This window comes from Crinia signifera, chromosome 4 (genome assembly GCF_055691185.1).
Source record: "Crinia signifera chromosome 4, ASM5569118v1, whole genome shotgun sequence".
Classification (NCBI taxonomy): domain Eukaryota; kingdom Metazoa; phylum Chordata; class Amphibia; order Anura; family Myobatrachidae; genus Crinia; species Crinia signifera.
Genome location: NC_139220.1, coordinates 265,773,487 through 265,786,085, shown reverse-complemented (window position 1 = coordinate 265,786,085; position 12,599 = coordinate 265,773,487). Strand labels below are relative to the sequence as shown.

Below are 12,599 nucleotides of genomic sequence, written 5' to 3'. Positions count from 1 at the left end.
GGAAATACAATAAAGAAAATAACAATGGCTGAGATACAACAATGCACCAGAGATGACACCAAAGTAATAATAATAAATAAGGACCAAGGCAAATCCTGACTTATCTCACTAGATGGAAAATGGAGACCAGCACAGGGATTCCTCAAAGCGGACTGACAGGCGAGCTGGAGCACTGCAAGATAGTTCAAGCACTGGACCCTGAAGAGGACAGGCACACTGGACGCTGCAGAAGATCAGCTGGGACCGGGAACACTCTGACAGGACTGACCATATACAGAACTACAACCGGCGTCTGTTCCCAGCAGACGCCGGCTATTTATTCAAAATTGCCGACACCCGGCTGATGACATCAGTCGCCATGCAGGGAGCTGCAGGGCGCTATTTCGGGGACGTTGCCGAGCAACGCCCCGACGCCTGGCCGTTGTCAATCTCGGGGTGTTGCTCGTCAACGTCTTCGAGACCTCCCCGCAGTCTGGAGCAGTGTCTGCCGCCCGTCCCTAACCTCCCGGCAGCAGGAGGAATCACAGGTAAGGGACGGCGGCGGCTGACACAAACTTTTCTCCCAATAACACAAAAAGAAGCCCACCTGAACCAGTGGTGCCGCTTACCCCAGTAGGGTAGAATAAGCCTAACTCATCTATTGGCAGGGAGAGCACCTCAAGACCTAAAGCAAGACAACTAATGCTACCATTGTTTCCTTCAAAAAATAAAGCAGACAGACACAAGATTATAATAAAAGGAAGGGAGGGTCCAGCAATTAAAGATACAGTACCTCCCAGTTCAGGAAACAATAGTATAAAACACAGGGAGTTATGCAGAACTGATCGCATGGCTGCTACTTTGCAAAGCCCTATAATCAGAAATACGCCACCCAGTGTAAGGCTGCGGTAAGCCTGCAAAAATTTAGCAGGCCTGCGATTTGCTGCAAATCCATTCACAATCATTCACCAGCAAAATTATATTTCCATTGTGTGCAGTCTCTGCGTAGGCTGTTCAGGGATGGAGCTGACGTCACACGCCTTCACTTCAAATGCCTGGGCCTGCCTGTATTTTTCCCTGACACTCCCAAGACACAGACGGTTTTCACCCACAAACGCCGGCTCCATGTCAATCAACTTGCTATACCATCCCTGCCCATGTGGGTAAAGTGGAAAATCCAGTCCAGGATTTAGAACAGCAGCAGCGCTAGGGAGATCCAACCTAGGTTTTCCAAGGTTGTATTGTCAATCACTGCCTGGTGCTTCCTGTTATACTGTATGTGTTTTCAAGACAGAAGGTCGGGGTTCCCAATGGCAGTTAGTGCCTGGGCAATAGTCTTGCGGGTGCCTGGGGATTACGTTAGGGATTCTCTGCAAGTACCCTTATTGTGAGAACTGTTGATACTGTGCCATGAGAACTGACATGCTGTTACTTAAGAAATGCCAATCTGTTATCCTGGAATGCTGTCTACCTGCTGAGAATAGAACCAGACTTGGGGCCACATGTATTAAGCTTCAAAGAGTGATGCAATGGAGAGCGATAAGCAACCAACCAATCAGCTCCTGTCTGACATTATTCAAACACAGCCTGTGACATGGACGTTAAGAGTTTATCACTCTCCATTTGATCACTTTTGAAGCTTAGTGCATCTGGCCCTTCATCTTTAACTGGTGTGTATAATTCCTTGTCACACCAGCGATTTAAAAATGCATCGATTATTGCGCAGCCTGCAAATTCACTGCAGAGCGATCAGTTCAGAATAACCCCCTCAAGCCGTACCCCAAACAGATCTGATCCAATCCTGATAGGCCAAACCAGTGGCGTAGCTACGTTTTGGGCGCCCCCCGCCTTTAGGGGGGGGGCGCCCCCCCTCCGTCGCTGCCCCGCCGAGCACCCCTACCCCGCTGCCCCACCGAGCACCCCTACCCCGCCGCCCCGCCGCCCATGCAAACCCCCCCTCAATCCCCCACAGCCTTACCTATCGCGCTGGTCTCGGCGGCTCCGTTCTTCTGCTGAGGACCACCAGAAAATGGCCGCCCCCATACAGCAGACAGTTTCAGAGAACTGTGTGCTATATGGGGACGGCCATTTTGTGGTGGTCCTCAGCAGAAGAACGGAGCCGCCGGGACCAGCGCGATAGGTAAGTGACAGTCTGCAGGGGATTGGGGGGGGGGTTAACTATAGCACCGCAGCCCCCGGCGCCCCCACATGCACAGCGCCCCCCGTGGTGGCGGGGGCTGCGGTGCTATAGTTACGCCCCTGTGCCAAACTCAAAACATGCCACAATTCACGATCCCAACCTTCTAGTACCATTTATCCCCTGCTGCTAAATGTATACTGTCCATTCCAGGGATTGAGAAATGTCAGTATGGCAATAGGTGGAGACACAACAAGACAAAGGGATAACTAAGCAGCCAGTGTAGGCTTTGCAGCAGTTATGCACAAAATCCAGGTAGCAACATTCAGTCAGTTCATCATAAATATTAAACAACCTCAAGCAAATATTAGAGCAATTTCTAAGCTCTCCATTTTTACTTTGTGGCATACTGTGTATTGATTTTACTCAAAAGATTCTGAGGCAAAACACAGGCTAGGACCCACAAACAGATATACAGAACAATAAAATGTATGTACATTTCGCAGGCTCGTGATGTGAAAACAGATAAGAGGCAGCAGAAAATATGTTTTTTTTTTCCCTCTTTCTTATGCCGTTATTGAATGGAAAACACGAGGACTTGTTTAGCTGCCAAATGAAATAAAAGGCAGTCTTGGGTAACAGGTGTTCGGGTTAATCAAAGCTAGCTTGTCGAATGACACAGGAGAGGGAAAGTGGCAGCTTCTTCTGGGGTCTACGGCAGCGTGCTATTAGTCACCAAACTCTGCATAGTATTTGGACATACGCTTGGCTGAGCGCTAAGCTGAATTTGATCATTTCCAGGCTAATTCCAGATTCTTCTCAGGGTTGGCGGCAATGAGTAAATAGATGTGTTCCTGGAGATAGCGGGGCGCGTGCAGGGAAAGGCGACGTTCCTTTAATACATACTATCCTCCAGACACGCTATGTGCATTCTGGGCCATTGCCCAAGAACAAGGCTGAGTTTGCCTTAGAGCTCAGCTGGTTCAAGGAACTAAATTGAATTACTTGTGATATAGCCAGGAGATCATGGCCTTATTGGAATCTTGTTTTTGCTGCAACATTTTGCTTGTAAATACTCATGTTTCAAAACACTGTACATTTTATTGCCTTATTTTATTAATGCAGATATTATACAGAGATGGACGGCATCTCAGCAAAGCTTAATAATCCAGCCCTATTACAAGTCTCGGTTTTGGAATGTCAATGGCACTTCTTCAGCAGTAATAGAACTATAGGTCTTAGCAAATTGCGACTTGTAGTTTCACAACACCTGGAGAACTAGTTTACCTACAAACCTGTCCATATCCACCTTTCCCCATAGACTTTGTGACTAATCTGCAACATGTATATAGCCAAAGACCTTTTCACAACATGTGTAACAAAATTATAATGCACTCTGTGGACCCTGGTCCTGGCATTGCTCTTGGATGCTAACCTGTGTAAAAACAGGTGGGTCTTTGATGTCAACAATGACCACTTCCAGCTTCAGTCTTGAGAAGATGTCTGGGCGGCGGTGGCTCTCTGCTCGCAGTCTACTGTGAATTCTCTGATTAGGGATCCATGCTGAATTACGCCCATTGTTCTGCTTAAACTGTGATTTAACTAATTCCTTTGTTACAAAAGTAATAATCTAGTGTTCTTAGTACACTACAGTATAAATTATTTTGTACACAGCTATGATGCGAAAAATATACTAAAATTAGGGAAAAGAATGAAAGACTGGGAATGGCTGACAGTTGTAGATCATCTAGGGCTGTGACACAACAGACAACCCACGTGCGGGTCAGAGTCCTGGCACTTCCGGGGACTGCTGTTCGCTCCTGCCTCCATTATCAAAGCCTATTCCAGTAAATGTCCTTTCCAAAATGACCACTGCTATCTTTCATCCTTCACAACTGCATCCACTGAGGCAGCAGCCATTTTAGGATGGACATTTTCAACACTTTTCCATGCGACCAGCCAGGCAACATGGAAAACTGCCCAGACACTGGCCGCATCATGGTACCCTGGCAGCCCCCCTCCCCAGAAAAGGTATGGGCCGCCACTGGCCGCCATACTACAGTGAATGCAAAATCATAACATATGTAGCTTCTAACCAATTGAATAGCTTGCAGCACAGATGTTGAGGCTTTCAATTTGATTCTGATATTCAAAAATCAGACAGTGTCTATCTAGCTTAAACTAAAAAAGAGCAGATAACTGCACCTAGATAATACCATGAACACTTCGGTAGCAATCACTACTGAAGTGTTATACACATACTGTGCTGTAGGAGAAAGCAGCTTGAGGTCTGTACACTCCTTACCAGTTTATAACCACAGTTAGCCTATAAGACTTATCTTAACTCTATACACAAATCAAAAAATAAAGACTATCATCTCCCATCTTCACTGAATTGTGTAGTAGAGCTCCTCATATTAACTATAGGAAAATTCACATGTTGATTATGTTTCTATATAAACCTTATGACAGCGGCGTAACTCTTTGAGGCAATGGAGTCACCTGCCGCCGGGCTTCTGCTCCCAAGGGGGCACCTCTCCTCCCCTGCCAGTTTGAATCAGTTAATTGAAAGCCATCCTTTTTGCTTCTGTGGCTGACTCCCCCTCCTAACATCATTTTTGCATGTGTCACAGCCTGTATTGGAACCCATGACCTGTCTTACTAGGGACAGACACCTTACTGATCGAGCTGTTTGGGAGGGGGGGGGGGGGGGGGGGCACCAATATATATCTTGCCTCAAGGCAACTGGGACAAACTTACACCACTGCCTTATGATGACCCTTCAAGCTAATTTGTATGTCTGTTCTTGGTACAGTTTAGGCTTTTGTTTGGGGGGATTGAGGAGTGAATTATGTATAGAGAAAGTTCATGTTCCTCCAACCAATATCAGGTGGGAGATAAATCAATGGATCACACATCATACATACCGGAACATAACTTGAGACAAATTAGTGGCTTTCTGCTCGAAAGAGCTTTCAATCAATAAAAAATGGATTCATTGCCAAAGGACTGAGATATGACTTGGACCACCCCTTAATGCCATTCATATAACATCATAAACATTACTGCATGTCATTAGCATTAATTGTGCTTGACATTAAATTACACAAATGTTCTATAAATCTTTCTACTAAATTTACAGGTTGTAAAAACACAATAAAGTTACTCACTAATACTTTCATCTGAGAGATACATCGGGAGTCTCTATTGATTAGCTGACTTCATTTATAGCAGCCGTTTAATTGATGCCGCAATTAGTCATGAGTTATAATAATGTTGCTATTATGCACAGAGACACAAATGGGATAACATTGGACAGTGTTTGTTAAACAAATGCTGCCTGTAAAAGAACGTTCACATTAGTGAATAAAATGCGTATTAATTTCTCCAAATGGAGATTTAACGATGTTTTAAGCAGTTTTAACAATGCTGATGCTATGTCATAGTCCTATTCAGCAGTGTCCAGCCTTTTAGATTGGAGCTGGCAACACACAACACATTGATGCTTGTTTCAGGCACGGTATAATGATGCTGCTATTATTGCAGAAATCTGTATTCCAAACAGGGGGCCTTATTCTGATCGGTGCGGCCCGATCAGAATATGCGGCCAGGACCGTGCAGGCGAATCCCCGCCTTCCATACGGATCGCCACCTCCGTACGTACGCGGATATGTGGCGGTCCGCATGAAAGTGGACGGGGATACGCCTCCTCCATCTTGGGAGCAGCCCCTGCATTCGATGGTCGCCGACCATCGAATGCAGGGCCGCACGCTCCACCAGCTGCCGCCACCCAAGACCACACGGACACTTGTCCGTATGAAATCATGTACGGGGGCGGGCAGCTGACATCCGGCGATGTCAGATGCCCGCCCCCTACACATGCGTCACGGCTTCATTACCATGCATACGCCCCGCGTTTGCATGGGAACGCCCATGAAACGCGGGGCGTATGCATAGGGTAATGAGGCTAAGTAGCCCTTCACGCCCCTCTCCGCCCCCTGTGCGGCGTCTGAAGAATACGTGCGGCGAAATCGCCTGCACATGCGCAGAGTGACCTCTGCACATGCGCAGACGATAACCATCGACGGGACGACCGCATGCGGTAAAATCCGCACCGTTTAGAATAAGGGCCAGGGTGCTCTCTGTGTATAGTTTGTATGTCTCCCCAGGGTTGGCATGGGTTTGTTCCATGAGGCATGGCATTGATACCTACCGCCTCATCCATATATTGCTCAACTAATAGTTACAATTGTAAAATGTAGCCACTTCCTACACTATTATAGTTTTAACCCTTTCGGGTCCAACGTCTCGTCAGGCTCAACAGCCCTAGCGCTAGTAGCAGATCCAACGGGAAGACACTTTAAAATAAGATCATTAACATTGTTCAATATTCAATGTTTATAAAAAAATATATATATATATTACAATTAATTTAAACATTTAAACCAGACTGTTTGAAATTGAATTGCAATAAAAAATTTGGACCGCAAAGGGTTAACGGCAATTCATAATCCCGATGCGTCTAACAATAAAGGGTTTGAATGAAAGGCATTTGAGCTTTTTATTTAGAGTTTCCCGTCATGTACTATGTAGAGAGATGTATTTTATTGATGTCTGTTCTAGTCAGGCATTCTCTCCCTGATTCTATCGCTAAGCTCCGTCTCGTTATTTTCCAGGGGTGAGCCTGTTGATCCCACATGAGGCGATTGCAGAAGACAACTCATGGGAAATCTATCTGTCAGTCAATCAAGGGGAACCAAGGTAAGGCGAATGATAGGCACGTGTTAATGGAAACAAACAGAAAAGTCTGAAATGAGAAAAGTGTTCTTTGTTTCAGGTCAGTGATACAGAGTGATTGGAGTGGGAGCCTCGAATGGATTTGGTTGGAGCTCAACACAAGCCCTTTAGATAGACTAGAAGTGTTTTTTTATACAGTTTAGGTTCAAACAATAACCAACAGCAGTATATCTAGAAAAATAGAAATTGAATTGAGAATTGAAACCATGTCATTCAATGTAATTATTTAGTATCTTGGTGGGACACATATGAACAACACACAAGAACATTCTATTGACTTAATAAGAGAATACAATTGGAAGAGGGCATATAGCTCACTGTTCTCTATACAGTGACACAGGTACTGTACCCGCAGCTGTCCTTGCCAAAGTGATGGAAGAAAGTAACCCATGTTCTTTTTTTCCCATTACTCCGCTTTGCCATCTATCTTAATAAGATAGTTGTGTGTGATGGGTATGCTTTGTCAACATGTCATGTCAATATGATAGTGTGGATATGGTCCTAATGTTGACATGCACCATTTTGCATGTTTAGCATGTCAACATTGTCCTTATCAACATCCATCCTGCCAACTCTGAAGAAATGTCCCATGTTGACATGTAATAACTGTTGAATTCTGGTCTTGACATTCTGGGCAGAATGTACCAAGCAGTTGCGGTACATCTCACCACACTCTCACACATCTCAATCATACTAACAGCATATGTATTAACATATGCGATTATTATTGCAAGGGGCAGCTCTTGATAAGAGCTGCCCTTTGCGAAGCAGCAGGCGGGGCGAGTGGGTCCCCGCAGCTCTCCCCCTCCTGCTGTGCCGAGCAGCCTCCTGCTCAGACGGCTCCAGGGGCTTCTGGATTCCACCTCCTCCTCCCTGCACCCGGAAGGTGCTAGGGAGGAGGAGGTTTCTGGTCCGGGCAGCACAGCTGGATGCGGCCCGGACAGAGGTGAGGGTGGGTGGTGCGGATCGGCGGTGGTTGATAACAGGGTTTTTCCGCATTTTCAGTTATGACAGACCACATTTTGAATATTGACATGATGACTGCACATGAGATCTGGGATGCCTCGGACAATTCTAAGAGATCAATGGCCTCTATGTGAGCTTTTGTCTTGTACTCTATTCTCTTGTCAAATACTGATTGGAGGAGGAAAATGTAATAAAGCTGGTTTGTATAAAGCCCTTAAATACTCCAAATCACACCAATCAAATTGTCAACATTGAGAGGGCAATTATATTCTGCCTTAAGGTCCTGTCAAGCTTGGTCAACTACAGGCAACTAAAGTCACCATCAGATACGTCTGCTTGTTTTAGTACATTTTTATATATTCTTTATTACTTTGCTGCCAGGTAATGCAAGAAAGCCTTAGTTTGGACTGATATGGCCTAATCAGTAGTAGTATTTTTTTTACAATGGGCAAGGTAAGTTAAAATAATAATAATAATAATAATAATAATCATAATAATCATAATAATAATCATTATTATGATTATTATGATTATTATTATTATTATTATTATTATTATTATTATTATTATTATTATCATCATTATCATTATCATCATCATCCCAGAACAAAATGTTCTAATGGACAGTCCAGATTTCCCAGAGTAAACTCAATAATTACTTTTTTTTTTCTTTTTGTGGCCATAGGACATTGGCCCTTATTCTGATCGGTGCGGCCGGATCCGAATATGCGGCCAGGACCGTGCGTCCTAAACCCCGCCTTCCATACGGATCGCCAACTCCGTCCGTACGCGGTAAGAAGCTGTCCGAACGGACCGCACGTGTATTTCTCATGAATACACCTCCTCCATCTCAGGGAACCTCCCCCATCATTCGATGGTCGCAGAATATCGAATGCAGGGCCGAGTAGTCCGCCAGCTCCCGCAACCTCAGACCACACGGGCATTTTTCCGTGCAAAAGCAGGGATCTGGGCGGGCAGCTGACATCCGGCAATGTCATATGTCCGCCCCCTACACGTGCGTCACGGCCGCATTACCATATGTACGCCCGGCGTTTTCATGGGAACGCCCATGAAACGCGGGGTGTAAACATATGGTAATGAGTCCAAACAGCCCTTCACACCCCTCTCCACCCCCTGTTCGTAGTGTACACATTTCATGTGGAATGTGGCCGTGCGGCCGGCTCGCACATGCGCAGAGATGCCTCTGCACATGCGCAGACACAAAACATCGGCGGCACGAACGCACGCGGATATTACCGCACCAACCAGAATAAGGGCCATTGTGATTTGCCAAGAGTGAATGAGCATGGACAATTAAATCCTTTTTTTTATAGAGGAATGATGGGAAATAGAACACATGCATTAAGCATACTCCTAAATCCTTGCAGTGCAGTCATAAAATGGATCCGATACGATTTGCCGGCGGTCGGGATCCCGGCGGTCGGAATCCCGACACTGGAATCCCGACCGCCGAAATCCCGACAAGGGGGGGACATGGATCGCCCCCCCTTGCGGGCTCGCTGCGCTCGCCACGCAGCGGGCCCGGTGCCTCGCTACGCTCGGCACGCTATTTTATTCTCCCTCTTCGGGATTTCGGCGGTCGGGATTCCAGTGTCGGGATTCCGACCGCCGGGATCCCGACCGCCGGCAAATTAACTGCATCCCTCATAAAATATATCTCTAAATAGTACAGTATAGTCTAAATAGTATATCTCTAAATAGTACAGCACAGTCCATTTTGTATATAAAATCCGAGTTATGACTCATTTCCTCCTTTCCTCCTTTGATACAATTAAGCAACTGGTTCTAGGTGTCTCATTCAGTGTCTGATGCGTTGTCACTGCAGCTTTTTTTTATAAGAGATGGGCTTGTTAAAAATGGGAACGAGAAAGCTGCAGATCCAAGCCTATCTTACTCATGCAGCACCTTAATCCTTTGCCTATGGCTTTTGAGACACCTTGTCTTATGTAAATATGGTTCAGAGAGAATGTTTGATGGATAGAAATGACCTGACAAGGTCTGTAGGATAGTTACTTATGTAGTCACCTACATGGTATCAGAGACACCTTTGCGTTCACCTTCACTAATGTCATGGCTCTTACTTTCATAAATCACTGAAGGATGTCTCCCATCGGTCTCCCATAGGAATTTTTGCCTCTTATTATTTCCCCTGTGTTATTCCATTGAGACTTTAAGCAACGCAGGACAAATCTATCTTTTCCCATTATCGGGATGTTAACCAAACAAGTTCTTTTTTAAAGCAGCCAGGTCTACAAACATTACCGGTAAACAGGAGTTAATGAAATTCCACAATGTTTGCAAATAGATATACTGTAGGACACTACCTGAATGACATGGGGAAATTTACTAAGCAAAATATGGTAGGAATTGGCGTATTCATATTCAGTCGCATTCGTATTCAGGCACGTACTGTATTTGTATTTTTGAAATTTACTAATGTGAAATAACATTAGTATTTTTTTTTATTTTATAACCATAACAACCTGTATAAACGTATTTTTTTTTAAAAATTAAAATACGCCATCGAAAGAATACGCCTTGAATTTTACAATACTCAAATGTCATTTTTAAATTTACTATCAAGTCGTATTTCAAAATACTGTATGAAAATATACTAGGCGTATTCTAGTACAAGTTGTAAAAAAATACTCCAAAAAGAAAATGCACCTTAATTTAAAGGTGTATTTCACAAAATCAGACTTTTAGCTTGTGTATATTAGGCGTATTCTAGTAAAAAAAAATTTAAAATACTCCAAACAAATACGACTCCATACGAAATAGAAAAATACGAATCTCAAAAATATGACACCTTTGTAAATTATGCTCTGGAATACGAATGTGTAAATAAAATACTCCACCAATAACGGTCATATAAAAAATAATTTTGCACACGACAAAGTGGTCCATCTTTGCAAATGTTTTTTTTTTTTTACTGAGCCAGTGCTAAAGTGCATGTATGCCGCAATACTGCTGCACCTCTAGACACAGTATGGTAGAAGAATATACAGACTGGTTGACTGGATGTAGCTGTTTGGTGGAGGAGACGGGGTCAACTTTCACAAAATAGAGGCATGTTGCCTATGATTTGTAAGACGGTCAAACCCAGGGACTGCATCTTATTATGCAGGGTTACTGGTCTCAGCAGCGGTGACGTGGTAGCCATTCTGGGTAGTCCAAGGGTTACGTAAATAGCTGATGTCAAACATATGATCTGATGCTGCACTGATGCCATCAGGAGTTATCTATTTATACAAGGTGCTTCCTGTAGCATTTATATACTATTGACCAGATGCTGCATACAGGGCATTTGAGAGAATAGCCAGGCAAGTGTATTTTTATGTGGGCATGGTCTAATCACAGGGGGTGTGGCCATCCATCCTTAAAATAAAATACAGAAAAATATAGTACTTTTATCACTCTGGCTACACTGCACCCCAGCACACAGCAGCACATGCTGGATGAGGAGAAGATCTGCTGTTTCCAGTTGATGGAGAGAGGACCAGGTCCCCACGCTTGGCCCATCTAGAAGACCTGAGCACGGGTAATCTGTAAACGCCCACCCCTCTTAGCACCACTGGCAGCAAACAGCTTCCTCAGAATCAGCTCAATAATACAAAACTAAGTTGCTTACAATAAGACTATTTGTTGAAGAAAACAAGATGCCAAAAGTAGTTGCTATTTTCATGCAATAACCCTTCATTGATTAAGTTTGTAGAATTTTTTAATAAAATGTTGAAATCAATGATTTCATCACCAAATCCAATTATGGATTCAAATTATGGAATCATGGTAGAAATAATATAAAATAAATATTAATCTGGAAGACATTTAGGCCAATAGCTAATGAAAGGTCTAGCACCAAATATAACAGTAATTTCTAACACATATAGGGTTGGACTGGCCCACAGGGGTACAGGGAATCCCAAATGGGCACCACTGACTGGGCTGCCATCCCCTCCGATATGGAACAGGCAGTGGCATAAATTAAATTGAAATTTTGGACCAGCCAGCCAAAATGTATATGCTGCCCCCCTCTATTAAATATATATATTTTTTTACCTTCAGTCAATGCTGGTTGCCAGCAGTTTCTTGCTTGTTGACAAAGGTTACATGTGGTTACATGCTCATTGCCAGGGCTTACATGCTTGTTGCCAGGGGTTACAGATCTGTAATTTTGAACCAAGCATTCCAGTTAGGGTCACAGGGTTAGTCACTTCTGCTTTCTGTTTCCTGCTGTGCTCCCTTGTACAGTCTGAAGACGCCACACAGTGCTCCGCCCCCTCCTTCATTCTTCGGCTCCTTTGCTATGTAACATTTTACGTCCACAACCTGCTCCTAGCAGACCACAGAATAGGAGTGCTGCTGATGTTGATGATTGGTTATATCGCCTAAAAAGTCATCATTTTGGATAACTGGGGAGCCATTATCACGGCATCACATGGTGCCAACCTGGTTCCATCAGTGCATATCAAACAAATAACAAGCCAAAGATCATATTTATACTGGCAGCTTACCTGGCTACCCAAATAGTGTGACAGGGAACCATGCCCAATAATCTCTATTTCTATTACACTACAAGCCAGACAGCAATTCCTTAATCGGTTTCATTTTTTACATATCATACAATAGTTAAACTGAAAAAATAGTGTTTTGCTCTGACTAATAGTGTTTCTAATTTTGCCATTCTTTCATCAAGGGG

The 12,599-nt window shown here is 44.1% G+C and overlaps 1 protein-coding gene across 2 annotated transcripts in view; it reads left to right on the top strand.

Moving 5' to 3' along the window:
- The window catches only part of UNC5D (unc-5 netrin receptor D), a 525,831-nt gene that overhangs the window by 446,714 nt on the left and 66,518 nt on the right, over positions 1-12,599 (top strand). For both annotated transcript variants that reach the window (XM_083184486.1, XM_083184487.1), the window contains one exon: positions 6,793-6,877. In XM_083184486.1, the coding sequence (XP_083040612.1) occupies positions 6,793-6,877 (85 nt within the window). The remainder of the gene's footprint in view (positions 1-6,792; positions 6,878-12,599) is intronic.